General features: G+C 34.1%; 3 protein-coding genes, 2 non-coding genes and 1 pseudogene across 5 annotated transcripts; all 6 read right to left on the reverse strand.

Annotated features, from left to right (window-relative positions):
- Positions 1-1,987: 1,987 nt before the first annotated feature.
- Positions 1,988-4,852, reverse strand: LOC137827072 (receptor like protein 27-like; annotated as a pseudogene).
- Positions 4,853-9,722: 4,870 nt separating this feature from the next.
- LOC137826256 (receptor-like protein Cf-9 homolog) lies at positions 9,723-12,623 on the reverse strand. The gene has a single exon (XM_068632151.1). The coding sequence runs from the start codon at positions 12,546-12,548 to the stop codon at positions 9,729-9,731; it is 2,820 nt and encodes a 939-aa protein (XP_068488252.1). The 5' UTR covers positions 12,549-12,623; the 3' UTR covers positions 9,723-9,728.
- Positions 12,624-12,985: 362 nt separating this feature from the next.
- LOC137827337 (small nucleolar RNA snoR114) lies at positions 12,986-13,071 on the reverse strand. The gene has a single exon (XR_011083728.1). It is a non-coding gene; the product is annotated as a small nucleolar RNA snoR114 (small nucleolar RNA).
- Positions 13,072-13,076: 5 nt separating this feature from the next.
- Positions 13,077-13,147, reverse strand: TRNAG-GCC (transfer RNA glycine (anticodon GCC)). Its single transcript has one exon. It is a non-coding gene; the product is annotated as a tRNA-Gly (tRNA).
- Positions 13,148-14,959: 1,812 nt separating this feature from the next.
- LOC137824038 (uncharacterized) lies at positions 14,960-19,743 on the reverse strand. Its single transcript, XM_068629461.1, has 3 exons — positions 19,316-19,743; positions 16,641-17,945; positions 14,960-15,571 (listed from the first exon to the last, which is right to left on the reverse strand). Exons 1-3 carry the CDS (start codon positions 19,496-19,498, stop codon positions 15,344-15,346), a joined length of 1,716 nt encoding a protein of 571 aa, XP_068485562.1. The 5' UTR covers positions 19,499-19,743; the 3' UTR covers positions 14,960-15,343.
- Positions 19,744-24,040: 4,297 nt separating this feature from the next.
- On the reverse strand, positions 24,041-25,627 carry LOC137825797 (UPF0481 protein At3g47200-like). Its single transcript, XM_068631587.1, has 2 exons — positions 25,041-25,627; positions 24,041-24,955 (listed from the first exon to the last, which is right to left on the reverse strand). Exons 1-2 carry the CDS (start codon positions 25,611-25,613, stop codon positions 24,152-24,154), a joined length of 1,377 nt encoding a protein of 458 aa, XP_068487688.1. The 5' UTR covers positions 25,614-25,627; the 3' UTR covers positions 24,041-24,151.
- Positions 25,628-26,459: the final 832 nt, after the last annotated feature.

A 26,459-nucleotide genomic window follows, 5' to 3' on the forward strand; every position in this document is an offset into this window, starting at 1 on the left:
CCAATTCAGTCTATATAACAATTAATTATTTTTTATTTCTAAATTTTTATTTAACAATTTTTTCGTGGTGTTCCCTTCTATCTTTCTATCATATTTTATCTTACTCTCAAAATTATTTTTGGAAATCCAATACCATTTAAAGATAAGATAGTTATACAAATAAAGATGTTTTATACATTACTATCAACCCGTTTATCATTCATCAAGAATTTTAAACATCCATTACAATATATGATAATTCAATTGAGTTCATAAACCTCTACGGATGATAAATTAGATGTAATTCATTAAACAAAGTCAAATAATTAATTTAAGCATAATTCATTCACCTATTTAATAGGTAGAATAAGGGTTTTGATACTTTCTGCTTCATTTAATCAATTATTTTCATATAAGTTAATAGACTCACTCAAATATAATCTATTATTGTTTATAACAATTAATTATTTATTTAAGATTTTTTCAATCATCATTGATAGAAGTTATTTTTTCAGTAATTATCGCTGAAACTATTTTTGTTTTCCATTAAATTGTAATCAATATCATCTAAAAATAACCTTATCTGATTTTTAATAAAGAAAAGCTAGTGTCAATGTAACTTGAAAAAAATCTTAGTAGATTTCAATTAAAAAATAATCTTAATCAATATCAATTGAAAAACATTATTGATTGATATTTTTTTTATTTATTTAATATTATTTAATACTAAAAATATATTTTATATTTTGTGTAATTGAAATATTCTATTCAAACAAGTAAATTTAAATTCAATAAATTTGAATTTTTTTATGAAATAAAACATTTTAAAAGTTAAATACTCTGAAATAAAAATAATTAAAATTAATATATATTTGTAAAAAAATTGTAAAATTTCTTGTCCAGATATAAAGCTAAAAGATGGACTAAGGAGTAAACAATTTTCTCTCCACTAAGGGAGATAATAATTCATTAACCGAGAAACAAAAAAATCAATATTTTAATAAGTATCAAATGAACATGAAAATTTAACTAATCATTACAAAAAGAAAAGTTCTATATGTAAGATGATATAATGAGTTGGTGTCTTCATCGATTTATTATGTACAATCTCACTTAGAACACAATCAATATATGCTTCCTTACTAAATGAAAAGAGAAATAATAGGTAACCTATGAAATATTTAACTTTAATTTATTTTAACTATTTGTGTCTAATACAAATTTGATATTTTAAGATATTTATTGATACATATAGATAGCATATTTAAACCATCAAAATATATATATATATATATATATATATATATATATATATTTCAAGTATTAGATACTGATGTTTTTGGATACTTTATTCATGTTGGTTAAGTATCCAAACTTTTAAATTATTTTAAAAAAACTTATAAAAATATGTGTAATATAAAATATGTAAACACTATTTAGATTGGTAGTGTTATTTCTACGTGTGTGTATATATATATATATATATATATATATATATATATATATATATATATATAAAGTAATTTATAATCACAATGCTTCATAACTTTTTATTTCGATAATGTTTAAAAGAATATGTAATTAATTTACATTTGCATTTTTAAAGTTATATTATGTGTTTATGAATTTTGAAAAGTGTATTGTCTTATCAACACATTTCTTGTCCTTTATCAATGTCCCTTACATCCAAAAGTGAGAGTAAACTAAACTAATGATATTCAACCATAAGAGAAAATGATGTTTGCTATAGAAATGAAAATTCAATAAATAACAACATATGGAGAGAAAAGGAGTGCCATCTACTCTAAATATGACATGGAGAAATAACAGAGAAAGGTGGTTCAACTCAATTAAGATTCCAAATAAAAAATTGTAATTAAAATGTAATTAATAGAGAAATACTTTTTCACATGATAGAATACTATTATATTAACTGAACTATTATTATGTGTTAGTTAATAGAGAGCTGGGTAGAAAAAAGCTAATACAGAGTTGGTCCTTAGTACGACTTCGTAGTAAACCATAAAAAAACAATTCCAATTGTGATTTTATTGTGATTTTATTCTTGTTTTACAAAATAAAAAGAAGTACTGATAAAAACTATATTAAATTAATCTCTTCCCTAACTATTTGCACGATTTCTGTTCTTTGTTCTTATCAGTATCACATTTAATACGACTTCAACAAGTCTTGCAAGCCATTGGGGTTTTCCAACAAAAAATACATTATAACCCAATATTATTCCAAACATCATCCCACATGCATAACCCACCACAACGCATTTCCACCCAAATCCTGATTCTTCTTCATCAACTGTTGGACGTGTTTCCCTTTCTTTATCCCCATTGCAGGCTTTTGACAAAGGAATTCCACACAACATTGGATTTCCAACGTAGGAATTGTTTTCAAATGTGTTAAATTGTCCACCTGTTGGTATCACTCCCTCAAACTGGTTTTGTGAAAGGTTCAATACCTCCAAAAAATTCATATTTTTCAAAGCCATGGGAATCTCACCCTTCAACAGGTTCCATGAGAGATCCAATGATTCCAAATTGCTTAAATTAGCCAATGTAAGTGGGATGGTACCAGTGATTCTATTGTGTGAAAGGTTAAGCCCTATGAGAGAATGCAACTCTCCAATGGCTTTCGGAACTTCTCCTTCAAACATATTATTTGATAAATCAATGGTTGTCAAAACAGTCAATATCCTCTCCAGCTCCATGTATTGCCCTTTCATTACAATCACTATTGAATCAATATATGAACCATTACCCAAATATTTCAAACCAGCTTTGTTGTCACTTGCATTCATCATTCCTTGAAAGTTGTGGATGTATGAAGCTGGCAAGGGTCCGGTAAAACAGTTATTGGAGATGTCAAAAATCCTCAACCTGGGAAATGGAAGTTTGGTACCAAAAGAATTGATGACACCATGTAATTTATTAGACCGTAAACTGAGTACCTGTAAAGTTGGTAGAGTTTCTAACCAATAAGGAAACGTATCCTCTATGTTATTGTTTCCAAGGTCCAAAACTTCAAGTGTTGTACAGTGAGCCAAAGACTGTGGTAAAGGTCCCTCCAACTGATTTCTATTCAACTTTATAGTCTTAAAGGCATTTCCTTTAGAAAAGTTATGAGGTAGGCTTCCGTAAAGGTTGTTCTTTTGCAAATCCAACGCCCAAAGAGAAGGAAATGTTCCCAAGCATTCTGGAATAAGCCCTGTCAAGTTGTTGCAAGCCAAGTTGAGTACAAAAAGGGTGCTTGCGTTGCACAATGCTGAAGAAATGTCCCCACTCAGCTCGTTATTTGAGACTAAAAAGATTTCAATGCCATTTGGTGGAATTGGAAGATGTCCTTGCAACTTGTTGAAACTGAGATCAATGGAACTAATGTTCTTCCAGGAGCGCAAGAGGTTTTCATGAAACCATTTGGGAATGTTTCCACGAATTCTGTTATGAGAAAGATCTCAGTTTTGGAAAACTTGCAGATTTTGCATTGGTGCTAAGAATTTTGGAAAACTACTTAGTTTACTTGAAGATAAATTCAAGTATTGAAGGTTGGGTAAGATGTAGTCAAAATTATTTTCAAAGTTTATAGAGAGAAAACTATTTTGAGAAAGTTCGAAAATATGTAAATTTTTAAGCTTTGAAAATTGGTGAAAGTCCACAATACCACTCAAGTTCGTTGATGATAAACTCAAATAGTTAAGATTTTGGAGTTGAAATATTGAATTTGGAAAATTACCTTGCAATTTGTTATTAGAAAGCAACAAACATTGCAAAGAATTAGTTGAGAATTGACCTATTGACCCTCCAAGTTGGTTGTCAGTAAGATCCAAAAACAATAAGAAAGGCAAAGAATAACACCAACGAGGAATTAGTCCATTTAACATGTTATGATTCAAATTTAGGACGACTAATTTGGAGAGTTTCGTGATATGGGTCGGAATGGGGCCAACTAATTTATTATCTGATAAATCTAAGATATAAAGTTGAGTTAGATTAAATAATGATGGTGGAAGAAATCCATTGAAATTGCAACCCGAAAGAGATAGTATGCTAAGAGACTTCAAGTGGGCTATGGAATCGGGAATGTATCCTGAGAAAGCAGTTGAAGAGAGAGACAAGAATCTCAGAGGAGTAGTCCAGTTGGAGTTTGGAAGTTGACCTCTTAGGTTTTCATTGTATGACAAATCTATTTCTTGGAGATTGGGTAAACGGAGGATGTCAGTTGGAAGTTTGGCTTGGATTTGGGTGTCCAAGAGATATAGAGAAACCAAAGAGGATGACAAATTGGTCAACAATGACAAAGAGCTCTCTCTGACAGAGGACATGTTCACTCCTCCTAAAAATATCTCTTTTAAATTAGTTGCGTTCTGAATGAGTTTGTTCCAAGTGCATGAATGAAGTCTCATTCTGGAGTAGCTTGTGGTGGGATCATTAAGTAGTAATAAGTCGATGGTATTGAAATGAAGATATAGTAATTTTGACAAGTGAGAGATTGTGGAGGGAACATCACCAGTGATTCCAGAGCCAGACAAAGTTAGATGGGTGAGGTTGACAAGGTCACCAATGGCAGAGTGTATTGAAGATCCAGAGAAATCATTATAATCAAGGTTGAGTTGTTGAAGGTGTCTTAGCCTGAAAATGGAGCTATTGGAACCCAGTAACTCTCCTCTAAGATCACTGCAGGTAAGGTCGAGGCCAATCACGTGGCCTGACCTGGAGTCGCACGTGACCCCATCCCACCCACAACAATCTCTGATGTTGTTCCAAGATTCTCTAAGTGAAGATTGAGAGCAATCAGGAAAAAGACGAAGTGAAGAGTTGAGAACCAGAAATGAATGTTTGAATTGCAACAAGGCATATTTATCATCAGGGTTGCACAACAAACAATTGTAAACAGGAAAATGAAGTAGTAAGCACTCGAAGATGATCAAGTATTTGAGCATAAGGCAACCCATTTTTGTTGCAACCAATCCATCAAGTTTAATCTATTTATAGGAAGCTGGACTGTTTTAAATTTGCAAAAACATAATAATACTTAAAATAAATTTCGTATTATACGGGAATGAATTAGAATTATATATGGTCATCTTACTTCCTTAAAAGTCTATTTATAAGAGGCTGTGCTATTTGAAAGCAAGCCATTTGTTAAACCACTCTTCTTTTTCTATGGTTCTTGTCATTTTTACGATATTTTTTTTTAATTTACAAAAATAATAATAATACTTAATTTAATTTATATTATACGAAATCAATTAGAAAGGGGAAGTAGTATGTTTGAAATTTCCAAGCCTAGCTCCATATAAAGAACTAAAGACTTTCTAATACAATAGTGACAACTCACAAATACCATGTTATGCATGATTAGAAATTTCATAGTCAATGCTTCTCCAAAATAATCTGGAAATATACTTTAAACAAAATTTCGGCATTTTTCATTTTTAATATTTAATAAGTACAAAATTTTGATTGTAATAATTATTATATTATTTTTAATGAACGATGTCCATGTGTTAATATTTACTAAAAAAATATTAAACAAATTTAGAGTTATTAAAATCTTATTTAACCTTAAAGCGAATGCCAGATATTATGTAATATGTAGGGACGGTGATTTTTTGTGGTGATGATGAGTTTTTCCGGTTTCATAAAACAATCTAAGCACAAATGAGTTAAATTTAAATTATTTTGATAAATAAATTAATCCATTATTATTAAAAATTTGATAATAAAATCTTAACAATACAATAAATACGAAATATTAATTTACGATGTCTAACGAAAATATAATTTAAAAATGGCTGTGAGAATAAATATAATATAAAAATACTATTTTACCCTTGTCAATAAGACAATGTGTGAACGGGTTCTATATATGTTTTCAGCATTTAACATTTATAGTCTAACAGCGTAAAGTCTTCTCACTGTGAACATGAAAATTATGGTTCAGACTTTTAAATGTTTCTCACACCACACATGATACACGCACGTCAACAATGTGTTTGCACCACTGCAATAATCACATTTTTATATGATCTCACATTTATTTTGAAAAATAAAATATTTTTAAGCTTTTAGGTTATGTTTTTTTAAGAATTTGGGAATGTAGTATGAACTCCAGAATTGGATTAATTAAAATCCAATTTTTAAAGGTGGTTAATCTTGCTAAATAATGAAAGGTGTTTAAAATTTTATGTATTTTTCACTTATGTATAACGTAGTATTTTTAATATTTTCTTGTATATGTTTTACCTTATTACAGTACAACTTCAATAAATTATAAAACAAAATAAAGAAAATATAATTACTATAATAATGTACTTACCCGTCCAAAGGTTGAGATACGTCTAAGAGATCGAGGCAACTAATGAGCATTATGAACAAAACGGCCTAATCAATGAGTCTTAAATGATGAGTGACTATTTATGGAATAATAAATAACAGTTATGTGGTCAATCTAAAGGACTCGTAACTATTAACACATAGGATACCACCTAATGAACCTATAAATATGCACTCTTTAAGAAGTATAATCTATTTTATCTCATACTCTTAACTCTCATATTGTTAAGAACTTATCATTTTTGTGCTCCTACTGACCTAAGCATCGAAAAACCATTTTCAGGTGAACCTCCCTCTCTCATCGAAGACTAACTGAAAGCTTGTTCCCTGAGAAACATCTTGTCCTCATCGAGTTGCACTCCTGGAATTCATTTTTGGTAGAAACATTTGGCGCTCGCCGTGGGGTCTGACAATTTTTTTTCCAAGACCACCATAACAACTAGACATACACTCTTAACATAAGTTTCCAACAAGATAACACAAACCAACAACTCGAGGCTTTCCTCCGAAGGAGTGAGGAAAACTTGCATAGAACCATGAGGGACACCCTAGGCCAAATGTAGGAAAAGATGGAGCAGGACATGGTGTCCCTGAAAGAACAACACAGGGTAGAGTTGCTAGCACCGCAGGACCAGATGGCCTGCAGGGATGGTGATCACACTCAGGAAGACCTTGAATATTCGGGCCATATTGTAGAGTCCCAGCGAAACTCCCCTAAGAACTCCTCTCTTTGGGAGAAATCGGCGTCCCGCACTCACACTAGGAGATCATCTTGGAGGAGGACCCTGACAAGCACCGCTCAGGGTACAACGGGGCAGGAAAGATGGGGACACGAGCACCAACCTTCAAGGCGATTCACAATCCACTGATTAACCGCAAATGAAGGCGAATTTGAAGGGTTTCCACCCATTTACCAACGAGGTCATGGGCACCCAGTTAGCTCGGAGGTCGTGGTGGCCCAATTTGGAGAAGTACTCGGGAACCTCCGATCCTAAGGCCTACGTTAAGGCCTAAATGGCACATGCTCACTTGTTCTCGAAAAATATGGTCGTGCATTGCAGGCTGTTCCCCACCACTCTGGCAAGGGTAGCCCTGGTTGACTCTTTTGAGTTCGTGTGGCCGATTCCTGACTCGATTTGCAGATTGTAAGCCCATAATCACAACCTTAGCATCCTTGCACAACATGATACAAGGAAAGGGGGGGGGGGTGATAAACATATATTTATTCACAATCAATAGTTTTAATCATAAATTATTGACCATAATAATAAATAAATTCATTCTTTTAATTCAAATTCATATAATTGGGTTTATTTGGGCCTTAACTATTTTTTGTGTAAATTTTGTGTTTTTTATATTAGTTTGAAGGAAGTGTCTACCTTTGTGAATGAGCCAAATATGCAAAAGTCCAACTTGCTTCTTTGAATCAAAACATAAAACAAATTTTAAAGAGAAATAGGAGAAAATAAAATGTACAATATCTCATAAACAAAATTGGAAACAAATCTTCTGCAAAATACAAGAATTCTGGAAAGTTGGAAACTGAGAGAATGTTAACAAAATTTAAACCAAAATATTTTTCCAAGATCCTTGGAGCAAAAAAACCTATAAAAAGACATAAGACTTAAGGAGAAAGGGGAGAGCTTCATAGGATTTTCTTAGTTTATTTTCTTCTTTGTAATTCTTTTGTTTCGCCTTAGCATGGAAGGCTAAACCTTTTTGATTGATTCTTTGTAATTTCCCATTGAGTTCTGAGGTTTTGATCAATAAAAAATTCATTTTTTAATTCTCTATAGTAGTTGTTATAATATTCTAATCTTCTGGAAAACTGGTTTTTCTGAGAGGTTATACTTGAATGCATGATTGAGAGTCTTCCTTATTTTAAACTTTGGTTTCTTAGTTACTTCATATTGTTCTGATTAATTTATTGAGCGTATGATTCAAGAGAGAGGAGATTAACATTCCCATAGAGTATACGCATGGAACAAAGTAGGTACTGATTAAACTAGTAGACACATGCTTTATTGGTGAGTTTCAATTGAACAAGATTGACGCATATTCAATCTAGTTTAACTCTGTTGGATGATTGAGAAAAGATTAATTTTTAAAGAACCTGTGAAGAATTCAACGCTGAAAGAACTTGGGATCAACCACTTTTTAATTACTATTTTAATCTCTTTTATATTTTTTGTAGAACTATCTCAACCCCTTTTTATCTTTATTGTTATTGTTAACTTGTATTGCTTGCAGATACTTTCTAAACATTGATTTACTAATTTCACTATTGGATTTGCTAGGAGACGACTTGGGGTCATCTGACCACGATTACACTATCATCTCTCCAACGTAAGACAGGTCCACATTGGAATCATTTTAATGTGACAGCAAAACGACAGCTATTAGAGGCTTGAGACAGTACATGGCCAAATTTTCCCGGGCCACGCTGAACATACTCGACCTACATCCGACAGTGTTCATGCACGCCTTGTCAGTAGGGTTACGTCCAAGGAAATTCTTGAACACGTTGTATGTTAAGCCACCGAAAGACATGGACCAACTACGGGTTAGGGCGACAAGGTATATGAACATTGAAGAGAACGTCGACGCCTACAAGAAGGCGATGAAGGCATCAACCACGATGACCTTCCCTAGTTAGAAAAGAAATAGGTCAGGGAAGTTTGAGAGCTACACTCCTCTAAACGCCTAGAGGGAGATTGTACTACAGGAGGCCTGCAACTTGGAGCTGGTTCACCTACCATCTCCAACCTATAACAACCCCCTAGGGGATTGTAGCTACCACCGAAACCAGGGGCATAACACAAGAGAATGCTTCAAGGTAAAAGACCTCCTTGAAGAACTTGTTAGATCGAGGGCCCCGTTTCATCTACCGGGTTGATAACACCCGTTGTAGGAGGTCAAATCGAGGTCACGATAGGGGCAGGTTAGGACGAGGACGCGATAACAAAGCAAGAAGCTCGTGCTGAACTGACACCCCAGAGAAGAGCAAGGCAAGAACCACCCAACACGAGATGGGGAATCCCATCAAGAGCTAGAGAACCAGGAGAGATCCGGGGTTAGCATCGGTTGGGGAGAAATCAACACTATCACTGGTGGTGGCCCTACCAGCTCGACTAGAAAAAGACATATCAAGAGTGTCAATTCTATCAGTCTCCTACCACCACGTATTATGCCAATATCCTCTTTACAAACAAAGATCGATCCTCAGGAACATCCTAATCTCGCGAGTTGCACTCCCCATATTCATTTCCAGTAGGAACACTATATAATAAACAAAAATGCATAATGTACATATAAACTAGAATCGTAAACATGTATTTAAAAAATATACTATTAATATATAACATAATAGAAACACAGAACCAATTTAAACTAGTCAATTCCTTAGCGATTTGCAAGGTTTATGCCTTTTGTTTTTGTCACTCTTACATTTAACACAACTTCAACGAGTGTGGCAAGCCATTGAGGTTTTCCAGTGAAGAATAAATGAGAGCCCAAGATGATTCCAAAGAGCATCCCACATGCATATCCCACTACCACAATTTCCCACCCAAATCCTAATTCTTTATGATCAAGTGTTGAATGTGGTGACAATTTTTTATCCTCATTGCATCGTTTTGACAAAGGGTTTCCACATAACATTAAATTTCCAGCATATGAATCATTTTCAAATGTGTCAAATTGTCCACCTCTAGGTATCATTCCCTCAAACTGGTTTTGTGAAAGGTTCAAGACCGCCAGAAAATTCAAATTACTCAAAGCCATGGGAATCTCACCTTTCAACTGGTTTCGTGAGAGATCCAACCATTCCAAATTTCTCAAATTACTCAAAGATTGTGGAATGGTACCAGTGATTTCATTGTGGGAAAGGTTTAGCCCTCTAAGGGAAAGCAATTCTCCTATGACTTTTGGAATTTCTCCTTCAAACATGTTGTCTGATAAATCAATAGTTGTGAAAGCAGTCAATATTCTCACCAACTCCATGTATTGACCTTTCATTACGACCACTATAGAATCATTATAGGATTCGTGAATATCCATATATAACGAACCAGTTTGGCTGTCACTCACGTTCTTCATTCCTTGAAAGTTCTTAAAGTATGATGTTGGCAAAGGGCCACTGAAACTGTTATTAGAGACATCAAATATTCTCAACATGGGAAATGGATGCTCGGTACCCAAACAAGTGATGACACCATGAAGTTTATTTGATCGTAGACTAAGTACCTGTAACTCTTGCAAAGTTTCCAGCCAATGGGGAAATGTATCCTGAATGTCATTGTTTCCAAGGTCCAAAACTTGGAGCTTTGTGCAGTGAGCCAAAGATTGTGGTAATGGTCCCTTGAACCTGTTGCCATTCAACTTTATTGTCTCAAATGCATTTTTCTCAGGAAAGTTCTGAGGTATGTTTCCGTAAAGGTTGTTCACTTGCAAATCCAACACTATAAGAAAAGGAAATGTTGCAAGGCATTGTGGAATGTGTCCTATCAAGTTGTTGTGAGCCAAGTTGAGTATACGGAGAGAGCTTGCGTTGCACATTGTTGAAGAAATGTCCCCAGTTAGCTCATTATTTGAGATTAGAAAGTATTCTATACCACTGGGTGGAATTGGAAGATCTCCCTGCAGCCTGTTATAACTCAGATCAATAGTTTCAATGTCCTTCCAGTGCAAGAGTTGCTCACGAAATCCTTGGGGAATGCTTCCACGAATTTTGTTATTAGACAGATCCAATACTACCATATTTTGAAGAATTTCTAAGAATTTTGGAAAAGTACTCATGTTACAGGAGGATAAATATAAGAATTGAAGGTTTGGTAAGATTTCAACACTACTATCAAAGTTGATAGAGATAAAAGTATTGTGTGAAAGATCAAGTAAAAGTAGATTTTTTAACTTTAAAAATCGGTGAGAATCCACAAAACTAGTAAAATTATTTGATGACAGACGCAAGTCAACAAGATTTTCCATTTCAAATATTGAATATGGGATATTACCTTGCAGTTTGTTATTAGAGAGATACAAATATTCTAAAGAATAAGTCGAGAATTCACCAACTGAGCCTGTGAACTGGTTGCCACTGAGAAACAACCGTGACAAGGATGGAAGAGAATAACACCAACTTGGAATTGTCCCATTTAACTTGTTAGCAGTTAAACCCAGAGTGTGTAATTTTGGAAATTGAGTGATTGTATGTGGAATCGGGCCAACTAACTCATTATCTGATAAATCTAAAAGAGAAAGCTGAGTCAAATGAAACAATGATGAGGGAATCAATCCATCAAATTTGCATCTAGAAAGACTGATATGGTTGAAATACTTCGAATGACCTATGGAATTAGGAATTTGTCCTGAGAAAGCAGTGCCAGAGAGATCCAAGTACCTCAACAGAAGGCTCAAGTTAGATTTTGGAAGCTCACCTCTTAACCATGCATTAGATGAAAGATCTAGTTTTTGAAGATTTGGTAAGCAAAGTATGTCACTTGGAAACTTGCCTTGCAAGTTGGTGTTTGAGAGACTAAGAGAAACCAAAGTGGAAGATAGATTGGTTAGCAATGACAAAGAGTTCTCTTTGATAGAAAACATGTTCATGCCATCTAAATGGATCTCTCTTAACTTAGTTGCATTGTGAATGAGTTTGTTCCAAGTGTATGGATGCATTCTGATAGACAAGTATATGGGCATAGGATCATCAACTAGTCCCCAGACAGCACTGAGATCAAGTGATACTAACTTTGACAAGTGAGAGATTGTGGAGGGAACATCACCACTGATCACAGAGTATGATAAATTTAGATACACGAGATTCACAAGATCACCAATTCCAGAAGATAGTGAAGACCCAGAAAAATCATTGTAGGCTAGATTGAGTTGTTGAAGGTGCCTTAACCTAAAGATGGAGCTATTGGGATGGAATTGACCTTGAAGATGACTGCAGCTAAGGTCAAGAGCAATCACGTGGCCAGACATGTCGCACGTGACTCCATTCCACTGGCAACAATTTGTTCCATTTGTCCAAGATTCTGTCTTGGAAGAAAAAGAGGAACAGACATCAAGCCATGAATAATAATGGGAAGTGTTGACAGTAATTGAGTTTTTGAATTGTAACAAGGAAGATTTATCATGATGGTTGCATGAACAAGTGTAAGAAGGAAAATTTAAAAGCAGCAAATGAAGCATAACATAGGCCAATAGAAACCACCCCATATGGGAGAACAACTTTCTACAAAATACTTTTCCTCTTGTTTTTCTTATCTTCAAGTAAAAGACTTTGAATGCAACCATGGAAGAACTTTAATTTATAAGCTAGGTGAGGCTCCTAGGATTAATCAAATTTATTATTTTCTCTTTCTCCATTTTTTTTATCTACTTTGGGATGTAATAAGACATACAGAACAAGCCATCACACTACTGCAACCAAAATTTAAATAAATTTTATGGGAAATCAATAATGATTTTATTGAAAGTAACTAATTATTATAAAAGAGAAAGAAAAAGGACAAATACATAAAAACAACAGCAAAGGTTGAATACTTTTCATTGACATTAACTTATATCTAAATATATAGAAACAAAAAAACATAGATAAAGAACAAATAAGTTGAGATTAGAAGGAGATGTTAGAAAAAGTGCAAAAAGATATAAAGCTCAGATGTGTCACGGATCTTCTGAGGATCAGAGGAGTGTGATGAACCCATCCATCACTGTGGACACAGATTCGTCATAGCTATGAAATGCACCAGCCGGGAATCGAACCCGGGTCTGTACCGTGGCAGGGTACTATTCTACCACTAGACCACTGGTGCTTCTGTTGGTAGGATTTTCCCTCTTATTAATAATTTCGATCCTTATCAAATTTATTTTGGTTTCCTTGAATTCATTTGACATGATTAAATATAATAGTTAAACTCTCAAGATTATTTCACCTAGTAGAAATAAATCTTCAAATCAATAATTTATTTTTAGTGTTATTTTATGAAGAAAATTATATTTGTAGCTTGGAAAAGTAAGAGAATATTTAGAGAAAAACGTCTGAACAGATAATAAAAGTTTTAAAACTAATAATTATATACACTAAATAAAAATCAATTTCAGAGATAAAAAATAATTATCCATTATATTTATTAAATTAAATATTATTTTAAAGACAAAAAAATATTGATATTTAAAATAGTTTTTATTATTAATAAAATTTATAAACTAATTTTTATAATTGGAATCTAATTAACTAGGAAGATTTTAGCTATCAATTATTTTAAATTCTAAAATTAGAATTAAAACTTTGATGTTGATTAGACATTAATTTATAAATTAATTTATAATTTTTTTAATAATATAAATTATTTTAAATACTAATAATTACAGTAACGCTACAATGTTATGTGGTAACTTTTTATTAAAATATATACATAATATGTTAGTGTGTAGATTTTTCTATTTCTTTTTTTATTATTTAAAAGCGTAAATTGTATGTATGATATATATGTGCAAGTTTTTCATTCTTAGTGATTCATCTAAACTTATGTATAACATATATTTACATTTTTATTTTATATCAAAGAATTTATTTTGAATTAAAGAAAAAATATAATAATAATTTTATGATTAATGCAAGTCTCATTAATTTTTTTTTAAAATAAAACATAAATTATCAAAAACATTGTAATATCTATACATAATTACATAAATTTATCAAAATATAAAATACTTATATTTTGAAGAAATAATAATTGTAGTTACGTCTAAATTTGTAAGATGTATTCGTATAAAAAGTTAAACAAAAGTTTGATCAAAATGTTATAAAAAATTGCAACAAATTTGATCCTAAGGAATTGACTGTATGGAAGAAGCTCATACAAAAAATATTGTGTCAATTCTATCATAGATTGTATTTGTATCCACATGGTGTAATATGCACTCATGTAGAAAATTACACTAAATGTTGTGTAATATGCACTAATGTAGGAAATTACACTAAATGTTGATAACAGGGATGTGACTAAGCCCACATAGGTCGGAGAGATATACACATATAGAAAATTCTTTAGTAACAGGGATGTTGATAACATTTTGTTTAAACTCTTTAATAATAATATAAAAGAACACTTATTTAGTCTTTAGTAAATTATCACACGTATGTTTATTAAAATAAAATTAATAATAATATATAATTAATAAAATTAAAATTATCACATGTTTATTAAAATAAAATTAATGATAATATATAACTAATAGAATTAAATTTTTTATACTAAGATTATATCCTTTTTATTGTACTAAAAATAAAATATGTTAATATTTATTAATTTATTCTAAAATAATTAAAAAAATATAGACAATATTTATATTTAAATTTATTTATTTATTTTAATTAAAAAATTAGTAGATGCTTATCTTGGCTTTTGAGATCACATTAGTATGTATTTATTTGGTATTTTAATATTAAGGTTGCTTGTAAGAAACTACCTGGTAAGCTAGATAGCTAATAAAATAGATATTATTTTTCAGATTTTATATAGTGAGCTAATTTCTAATTAATGATTTTTTTAATTATATGTTCTAAACTGATAAATAGCTTATTTTGAAGAAAACATAAAACCTCTTTATCATGCCACACCTGAGAACTCACAACAGCTTACACTAGTAATCACTATTTCGTCAAATATTAGTACAATAAACCCACTTGCAGCTTGCAAGTGGTTTCTTTAACCAAATATTCATAAAAGAATTGTAATTTTTCCTTCTGCATAGAACAATTGTAATCTAAAACATACTGCACCAAACATTTTCCACAAAGAAAGAGAAGCAAATCATAATCATAGTTTCTTACATCCGGTGTAAAATATATCAACAGCCGGTTGCCCATTCTAGAACATAGAGATGTTTATGCTCCACCATCTACCAGTCTTCTTGTGCTTTAATTTCCTTCTGTTCCTATTCATTTCTATTTATTACATAGATGCATGCAATCCTTCACAAGTTTCTGTTCTGAAATATCAGAATTAGCCTTTTTGGTGAACAGCAACTTGGTGAATGTCCATGTCCTTCAACATCACAGAACGCCCACAAGAATCACAGGGGGCAGTCCTGGAACCACAAACACTCTCATGCTCTGACAAACCTCTTAATCTGTCACGGACATCCATGGCTGAATTCCCAGCTTGAACCATATCACCACAAAACCGGCATGAAATAAGACGCAGGGGGCAAACTGAAGCTTGATGCTCCATCTGGTAAAAGGAAATCTTAGATACTCAGTTTTTATACAAATTCACAACAAAAGACAAACTTTAGGAACCCTGCCACTCCTTAAGATTAAGAAATTAAGATACACATTTCAAGAATTTCTATTGACCTCTTAATTATTTGTAATTTCTATGCCAAACCTGTTCGTTTGAAATACATCCATCTACTTAAACCTCTCCAAATGTTGTTGATAGGCAGTAAACCCTACTCTCCAAAAGTTTGGGAAAAAACATAGGACATTTTTTACTACCAAGATATAAAGAAAATTTGGGATTCCTATCATCTGGAATAAAAATGGAAAGTAGGGATGTGTGTGCCAGCCGTCATGCCAAATATCACAGTTTAGCTTCTCCTTTCTTCAAAATTTGAAGTCCCATCACAATTCACATGATAGTCCGTCAATAAAATGATTCTAATAGTTGAGTTGAGAGTAGAAATAAATACGAATAGAGGAGGCTTACTGTTCATTGTTCAACATAGACAAAGGTAGTCGTAAAAACACATGGTTTGGTTTGTCGTAAAAACACATGGTTTGGTTTGGAAAAAAAAACATCATTTCAATAGTCACTCTCCAACCCCCTGTATTATTGAAAACAAAATTTCAAGAGACTTAGAAATGGCTTTAAGCTCAACTCCCAACACTAAACTTGCAACTTTTAGAAGGCCAACATGCCAGTCAGATAATACCTTTGGAAAAATGAGTATAATTCCATAGAAGTTTGTGTAAATAATGAAAGAAGTCCCAATAAATTTTTTTTATCTAGTAAAAAGTTTGCACACTACACTTTCAACTGGAAACGGTTTATTCATTGCCTCCTCAACATTGTTTCAATTAAATTTAAATAAGATGAAGGCTTTTGCCATTGATTCTCCAAATTAAACTCACCTATCTCAGTAAAATATAAATTTGGATGGACATAACAGCATCAACAGAACCCAGTAAATAATGAATCACAGATATAGAGACAGAAACAAGAATTAGAACACCAAAAAGAGAAAGAAACATGGGCAGACACAAAACTGGTAAGAAAGGACAAGAGATGTGCAGCTTACCATTTTCTCTTTCTCGAGGATAATTCCACAAGGGCACTGAAGTGGCTCGTGAAAAACTTTCATGTGCTTTTCTAATTCTACCTGCTGGAATGCCAGATCACATCTGTCACAGTGAACGTGGTTCTTGGACTCTTCAATCCTAAGAACAACTCCACAGCCTGCACGCGGACATACAACAATGTGCCTCCTACAGTAGGCTTCATGCAGTGCAATAGTCCTAGTGGGAATATAATGCTTGCAGTTCCTACATTGTTCAGTATCTATTTCCATAGATGACACAGAAGATGATGCTTGCTGACCAACTTTTTGATTAAAGTTATCCTGGACCACTACTGATATTTTATACTTAGTCATTCCCTTGAAGCCATAGATACCGATGCTGTAAGTCCCCACACCCAAGCTTTCATCTTTACAGCTAAGAATCAAAGTCTTTGAGCCAATATCATGAGACGACCACTCATGCTGGTGCCGTGTAGGAAATATGAGAGGATGTTTAGAGATAAAAAGATCAGTGTCCCCCTCACCAGTCTCTGATTCTAATTTTACCTCAATACAAGAATTCCCAGAAGATAGTTTCTCCCATATGACATTATTGTCTATAGAAAATTTATAATACACAAACTTTCCTTCTTCTACTGTTCCAATTTGTGACATTCCAAATGAAAGTGGCATTAAAACATGCTCATCTCTCTTTTCTGAAGAGGTATCAGGATCAACTATGTCAACTTCAATATCTGTTTCTAAAACAGATACACTTGAAGAAGGTTTTAACTCCAGGACCCTTAATTTGTATGCAAGTTCTCCATAGTTTACAATTAAAATGTCACCTTGAGAAAGGGTAGCATGCTGCCGAAGAGAAGTTTCAAGGATAGCCTTATGATTCGGTAAGTCAGAAAATCCTGCTCTTTCAGGTTGAAGTTTTGCATATGTCCCTTTCGGAAGCCAAACATAGCGGACTTCAACTAATGGAGATTCTGAAGTGCCTTCGGAAAATAAATTATTCCAAACATGAGGAGGAAGTCCCACTGAACCTTCATCAGCAGTGAATTCTAAAACTCCTGAATGGGTGGTCCCTTGTTTCTCTTTATCAATATCTTGGATGCTTGAAGAGCTTTCCTTGTGAACTAATGACAGTTGAAAGTATATGGGTCCCTTATCAAAAGCACCCTGATCAGACAGTTCTGTGAAGCAAGAAGGAGGAAGCTTGATCTTATCTCCACCACCTTGATAGGGCACAGCCTCTAGTAATCGATAAAATACGATTCCTCTGCCAGCAAGAATGTTTTCTTGCATCTGTTGGTCAGCCTGAATTGAGAAGAGAATCATTTAGTGTTTTCACATTAACAATGTCGACAAAAAGGAAATATTTGCAGCCACAGCTTTTGTGCTGGAAGGTAAGGTAAACATTTATGCTTATATTAGCAAGATTATTTTCGCTAGTTAGAGATTAAACTCACTAGGTCAGCCCCTCAAAAGCTTATTGCTTGAAGGGCCACGTTAGAGATTAAACTCTTTCAAGGCAACCAACTAACAGCTCAAGCTTTCGTGTGAATGGTTGTTCGATAGCAACTAGCATTTTTTAATATACCACTTTTTGAAGGTTCGACAAATCACACCACCATAACACCTCATAACAATTTTGGTGCTTGCACCAGTAAGGGGTATAGAAAAGTCCAGCATGGACTTCTCTGAATCCAACCAATGAATATAATTGCTGAATCACATTTTTGTACATGTATAAAGAAAGCGATTCAACAGACATATATTTCTAGGCCACCAACTCTCAAGCTTTCGTGTGAATGGTTGTTCGATAGCAACTAGCTCTTTTTAATATACCACTCTTAATCCAACCGATGAATATAATTGTTGAATCACATTTTTGTACATGTATAAAGAAAACGATTCAACAGACATATATTTCTAGGCCACCAACTCTCAAGCTTTCGTGTGAATGGTTGTTTGATAGCAACTAGCTCTTTTTAATATACCACTTTTTGAAGGTTCGACAATCACACCACCATAACATAACACCTCATAACAATTCCGGTGCTTGTACCAGTAAGGGGCATAGAAAAATCCAGCATGGACTACTCTGAATACTCCACACAACTTGTAACTTTCCAATAAATATAATTGTCGAATCACATTTTCGTACAAGTATAAAGAAAGCGATTCAACAGACATATGTAAAGGGCATAAAAGCGATTCAGCATTAAAAAAAGGTAGAAAATCAGGGAGCATAAATAGACATAAAAATCATAAAAAGTAGAAATTTGACTACCCTTGCCGTTAAACTGCAAGGACCAACTGAAGGATAAATTTATTGAGAGAGATAATCATCCTAGGGCATGATCTGACAATTGAAGAGGCCTGATCATAGCAAAAGGTAGACAGAATATACTGAACAGCCAAAAACAAAAAAGAAAAATATAATAACTGGAGACAACAAAAGGGTTGGAATACATGCCATCAATTTCACGTGTCAGATTCTCCAACCCTACCTATGTTTGCTTCAAAGTTAATATCTTTAAAGAACAATCTACAGTATTGCATCTCTAGTTTTCAAAAAATTGAACACAGAGAAATCAATCTGAAGGACCCAATAACAAGATTACCTAAAAATAATCTTGAAAAAGGTTTGATAGTAATGAAAGGGGTGAAAAGGGTGTGGATACCTTGAGTTGCGCTTGTGCCGCATCAATACGACGAGATCTTTGAACAGCTTCGAGGGCTTCCTTTTGCTTCTGAGCCTCTTCTTTGGCCTTTCTTTCCTTCTGCAATTTCAATCTTGCTCTTTCCTTCCTCTCCTTCTGCTCTTTCTCTAGCTTTTCTCTCGCTCTTCTCAGTTCAAAATCCATCTCTCTCTAAGTGGTGTGTTGGTTAAGAAAAGGAATTGCAATTTGTGAATGAATCGAATCGAATCAAAACAAGAAGTGAATTTTGAATAAACCGTTGTTTTTTGTTTTCCCTTTTATTGTTGTTGGTCGCTATGCTTCTAAGATTAATTTAATTTAATGTTTTAATATTAAGTTGTTTGGTTCTAGAAAAGTCTGGGCCTTTCTTCTGCGATCAACTAAAGCCCGTCTTTCATGTTTTAAGAAACGTGTAAATATTCGATTTTGTTTTCTTTCTATCGTCATCACAAACACAACTTCCATTGCTACCCTTCATTCCATTTCTCCCTTTTCATAAATCAGGAAATAAATTATATTGTATTAGAATATCACTTAAAGTAACTCTAAAAAATTCATTAAATTATATTAGAAGAGAAAATATAATTATTTGTTAAAAAACTGCATTAAATTATATTAGAAGAGAAAATATAATAATTTGTTACCCATAGAGATGAGGAGATCAATGGTTTGAGGATGGATTCTCACCAAATATAGTATCTAAGTTGCATGACTACCGAGCTTATTCAAACTCTCGTTTTTATAGATCATAGTGGGTTCTCTCACTCACGCATTAATTCACATGTTGTGGGTTCTCTCACTCACACACTAAATTTATATGTGAAGGTCACAAGTTCACAGGTTGGTAGGTTATAGAACATGACGGGTTCTCTCACTCACGCACTAAATTCACATGCAAGGGTCACAAGTTCACAGGTTGGCAGGTTTTTTTGTCTTCATTAGTAAAAGAAGGAAATCTTTCAATTCCAAAATGCACAGCAACTTTAAAGTACATTTAAGAAACGTATTACGAAAGTGATATTAGTTGGGAAATGATTTTGAACAAAAACAGTGAAGTTAATGATGTGCGAACGCACTTCAGATTTATTATGCAACAAAATAACCCAAGTATAACGCGAGTAATCATCAACAATAGTTAAGAAATAACGAAAACCTTGCATAGAAGTTATGGAACAGGGTTCCCAAATATCAAAGTGTACAAGATCAAAAATAGCAGAGGTAGCAGTAGTACATAAAGTGAAATGAAGTTTTCTTTGTTTTGCACGACTACAAGTGTCACATACATTATGAGTATCAATAGTAATAAAAGGGTATTGTTTACGTAAGACATGCAATCTTTCATGTGAAGGGTGCCCCAGTCTATAGTACCACAGTGTTTTGTCCGTGATATTACAATTAATAAGAGGAGCAAAGTTATGTGGTTTAGAGCGACTAGAAGCAGGCAAGGTAGCCACAGGGTACAAGCCACCAGTGGCTTCAACTGTACCAATCCTCTCTTGGGTGAGATTGTCCTGTATAATGCAGTGAGAGTTAAAGTGAAAGTTAAAGTGCATTTAAGTTGGTGTGTGAGTTTAGAAACAAATATTAAGTTTAATTGAAAATGAGGCACATATAACACATAAGACAAATAAAACTTAGCCGAAAAGTGTACTAAACCAGAATATGTGGCATAAACAGTTTGACCATTTGGGAGACTAATTAAGACAGGTTTGATTTTAGTCCAAGTAGTAAAAGCGCTCAAATTGTGGCAAACATGATCAGTGGCACCAGAATCAACAAGCCAAGATTCTTTTATAGCAGATAGTGAAGAGAAAAACTTACCCGTTGAAGATTGCTCGGTATTGGTGATTTTGTCTGTCGAGAAGGTTCCGACTTGATTAATTTGAGCGTGAGGGGCAGGATCCTCAAGGTTTTGCTGACGCAAAATGTTGGTTAGGAATTGACACTGTTGTGATGTAAGTTGAATCCCCTTTACATCTTGTTCTTTAGAAAAAGACTCAGAAGAAGAGTTAGTAGTAAACATATTGTTGGCTTGGGATGTCCTATTGATGGATTTGTAGCCAGGAGGAAACTCATGCTTTTTATAACAGGTGTCGACAGTGTGGCCAAGACGATTACAAAAAGTACAATTTTTTCTAGTAGAAGAAAACTTTGAGGTTTTAACATCACCAGAAGGAAAACCCACTTTTCTAAAACAAACAGCTTCAGTATGACCGTATTTACCACAAAAATTGCATGTAGTAGTGCGACTACTGTTAAGACTATGAAGACTAGGGGCAGGAACAACAATGCATAATTGTCTCTCTTGTTGAACAACCAATGAAATTTTTTTGGATATGGCAGGAATGGGATCCATGAGCAAAACATGAGAACAGATATTTTTATACTGATCATTTAATCCTCTTAAAAATTGCATAGCACGATCCTCACATTTTCTTTGATTTATAATAGAAATGACAGAACAAGAACATTTTACTGGGCATGTGCACACAGGATTAGGTCTAAAATTCTCTAATTCGTCCCAAATAATACGCAATTTTGTAAAATACTCTGTGACAGACATATCCCATGGTTTAAAGAAATAGCTTCAAATTGCAAATCAGAAATGCGAGATAAATCCACTTGTGAATATCTAACTTTTAAATCATTCCAGATGTCAAAGGCTATGTCCATCCAAACAATGCTTTGCCTAATAGGGATTGAAACAGAGTGTACTAACCAAGAGACAACCATGTTGTTACAGCGTGTCCAAGACGAGAAAGTGGGATCATCCCTTTGTGGGCACGGGTGTGAGCCAAGTATGAACTCCACTTTGTTCTTGGCACTAAGAGCAGTGATGAAGGACCGACTCCACGAATGGTAGTTTGTTGAATCAAGAACAGGCGACACCAACGAGGCTGCAGGATTCTCGCTTGGGTGTAAGTATAGGAAATTGTTCATCGGCTGTTCCAAAAGGGGCATCAGTGTAGGGTTTCCATTTGAAGAGGAAGCCGGTGTGGGATTTGCATTAGCCGTTGCCTACAAGGATTTAAAGAAAGAAAGAAAAAAAAAACAAAAAAAAAACAAGAACAGCAAAGAGGGAAATAAAAATCAGAGAGAAGCGCAGCTAGAGCTCTGATACCATATTACGAAAGTGGACTTTAAGCCTAACTCAACCCCATAAAACCGGCTCATAAGGTTGAGGTTTGCACCCACTTATATACAATGAAAGGCTCTAATCTCTAGTCGATGTGGGATCTCCAACAAAACGTGGTTCAAAACAGTAAGATAAATTCGTTGTTCAACAATTTTGACTCATTAAATGAAGGAAAAAAATGAAGTATATTTTTTGGCCTGATACACAGACTCATGTACAATTAAATAGCAACCTCCACTCCTTTGCCAATGAACCTACACTCCTTAGCCAAACCACCTTGTTGCCAAACCATGCTGGAAAAAAAAAAGAAATCTTATTACCAACTACACCTCTAACCTACTTGTAGGCACAGTGTTGAAAGAATCTATCTTTCAGTTCAATATGTAGAGTTCTTTACTGTAACTGAGTGTTACTAACTCACATTGATTCATAGTCTCCATAGTACATCCTGTAAGTTCTCATCAACCACAAAATTGTGTTTGTTGTATGATTTAATTTATAAAAATTGTTATAGATTTTTTTTATATACTTATTACAATAATTATTTTCTATATAGGATTAGTAATATTTGATAAGTTGTGAATCTTTATAGCCATAACATTCTCGTTTGATATGAAAATCCTCTCTTCCCCAACTACATTGGCAAAAAATCTTGCTACATGGCTACATTTGTTTGCAAACTCTTACAGTATCAAACATTGAGACAAAATTGCAATTATATATAATTATATTCATAATATATATAATTATTTACAATTATTTAATTATTTCAAAAGAATTCCCATACTTATATATTTTTATACTTTAATATAAATGACATTTAAACAAATAAATAAGTTTACAAAAAATTATTATTTGATTTGTGATAAGGAACAACCCACCTACGAGGACAATTAGTTTGATAAAATGGTTCATAAAAAACATAAATTTATATTTTCAATCCAATGTATAAGTATATATTTTGTCCAATACTAATAATGTCAAGTATTTTGTAGTTCTTGTGGACTCCATACAACAGGCCAAACATCGTTGTATCATTGATGATGTTTCTCCAGTTAGTAGGGCAATTGTTCCCCTTATTGTTTTGCCATCGTTGAATTTCACCAAGCTGACCCGGTTGTGCGACAATTTGATTTTCAACAAGATATTCCATTAAAGTCACAAAACTTAGATGAGTTTACAGAGAAGATATGAGGGACAGAATAGACAGATACTGGCCAGAATACCATCAGGAAAGTAATGTGGACTGATAGACATAATTGTCTAATAGAAGGCATTCAGTTTAATTATAATGGTCATTTGCATGATTCCACAACATACATGCCGTGATACATTAATCACACTATCCGTTACATATCTGCTCAGGAATCGTCATTTGACGATGTAAGTTAATTCATATTTATATATTTTACTTTTAACAATATTAACATGTTTATGTTTATAATGAAGTTAATAATTGTTTTCAAAACATGACATTACCCAAGATTAAGGTGGCAAAGTCATGGCAAAATTTTTAATTTTTTTAAAAACAATCCCATTTTGGTAAAAAAAAAAAAACCTATCAGATAAAAAAAAAACCAGAAATATACATGAGCGAGAATGAAAAACAATGAAACAGCATAAATAAAAGTTGAAGGGAGAGAAAAGATGAAGAAGGAGAAGTTGTGAAGAATATGAATGAATCAGGGATGATGCCATGGTTTTGGAGAAGGTTTGAAGGAGGAGGAGGAGTTAGGAGTTGGAGGTTGATAAAACTGAGCAATAGTGTAAACGGTCTGAACAATGGTAAGAGCGAAGAGAAAAACCGCAGCAACAAGCGACACAATAGCCCAAGGGTTTCTGAAGTAGGTCTGGATGAGATTGGCGCGCCACATGTTCCAGGGTTTCTTGCAGTAGTTACTCATGCTCATCCTCACCACATCTAACACTCCATGCGGATCCACAGCAATGTCCTTCGAAAGCGAGTTGAACAGTTTCGCAACGGCCTTATCGCTGCCGAGAGCGTTCACCAGAATCCCGTTCCGGTGGAGAAGCGCCACGTCCATCTCGCTGTCGATGATCGTGTCCATGAAGAATATGTAGGAGGTCACGTCGTTTCCTGTTTCCGCGTGGAGCCGCTCGAAGGCGATCAGGTTCAGAAACATGTACTCAGTGCTGTCGTCAACGACTAGGGTTGGGAGCCGAAGCACGCCGCCGCCGAAGGAGACGTCGCCGAGGCTCTGGGTGCGGCTTTTCACGAAGCGGATTCCGGCGTCGCGGAGCTCTGTTGCGGAGCGGATGATCTCGTCCTCGCCGTGGTCCTCCTCGCTCCGCCATAGCCTTCTTCTGCGTTTTGGTTTGGAGACGCGTGTTCGGTGAGTGGGTCCTTGGTAGATGAGGCTTTTTCTGTAGACGTCCAACACATGCATGCATCTGCCTAGGGTTCTTGTTTCGGGTGTGCCTGGGGAGAAGAACTTCAACATTTGTTTCATCAGTAACTCTTCTCCCTGTCACGTATTTGAATTTCAGAATCAGTTCAGAAACATGCAATATAATTTACATGCCTTCTGCATAACAACAACAATCGGTTACCTGGTTTGTGTCATTCTCAACCTCAATCAATATACGAAGAACGGTCAAGGGAAGCTGATTCTGGAGCATAAGCATGTCACGTTTGATATATGGCACCACATTCAGTTTCCCGTGTTGTCCAAACACAGGATCATTGTCAGCATAATCATCCGGAACACCATCACTGCCTCTCAGAATCTCCAACATGAAACACCCATCAACAATCATCATTTGTACGAACCTTGCCCTATCCTGCATCCAAATTTCATCCAGTGGATTGTACGAGCCTCTCAACTCTTCCACCACTTGATCCATGCAGTGGAAGATAAGCTCAATCGGTTTTCTGCATCTCTTGAGAAAATGGAGCAGAGCTCGATGCTTGTGATCTTCCATGTCCTTCAGATGCTCCTCTCCATGGTGATAAGGACCAAATGAAACTGCTTGAGGCTTGTAGGCCTTTTCATTCAACGCAGTGACTCGTGAAGGTATTCTGTATATGGAATGTCTCTTCCATTGCTCCTTCTCATGCACTGATGAGATACCATTGCTCTTGAGCTCCTCGTTGATTTGGACCACCCACTTCGTTTCTTCCATATATATCTCTTCAGTGTCTCTCTTGATCATGACATATACAAGGATAGGTTTTTCTGGATCTTATAGAATGTTATGCAGGTGAAAATCAAGGATAAAATATTCACGACCATAAGCCTCAAAGATATGAATGTCTAATTGGAATCTTCACTTTATGCATATTAACCAACATAGTGTGTAAAGAAACTGTAATTTATAATTGAACATTTCTTGCTTCTAATTTCTTCTTGGAGTACTCTTATATACGAAGAAAGGAATGTATACAAGACTGTCACAAGCCATTAAAGCTCAATTGTTAAGAGACTGGACAGCTATATTTGCCGGTTTGTTGTTATTTTGCAAATATACATATTATATGTATAAACCGTCATGGAAGACGAGGTAAAGATGATTGAAAAAAGTTGCAGAAAATGAAAACTGCATTTTGGAAATCACGTAAAGGATTAAGAAACTCAAAGTTAAAGGGAACTCGTTAATATGCTTGAGGATTATTCACCTTGGATGACTCATCTAGACAACCTAGGAGTTCCACATATTCGTCTTACAAATCACTTATGATGGTTTCTCACATGTTTAAAGAGTTAAAAAGGAGAAAAATTTACAAAAATAATGATTTTTTTTTTTATCGGATGGACAAATTGTTAAAAATTCCATTATGGAAAAAGTATGCTTCAAATGAGGAAACTATATTAATTGTAAAAAAATATCCTGTTATATAAATATGACTCTAAAGATTTTAAGTGAAATTGTTATTTTTCAATAACTTTTATGTTAATGGGAAAGTTGTATGACACATGAACAAATTTGTTTAATATAATTTTGAGTTAATATTTTATTTTTATTAATTTA

This window comes from Phaseolus vulgaris, chromosome 8 (assembly GCF_000499845.2).
Source record: "Phaseolus vulgaris cultivar G19833 chromosome 8, P. vulgaris v2.0, whole genome shotgun sequence".
Classification (NCBI taxonomy): Eukaryota; Viridiplantae; Streptophyta; class Magnoliopsida; order Fabales; family Fabaceae; genus Phaseolus; species Phaseolus vulgaris.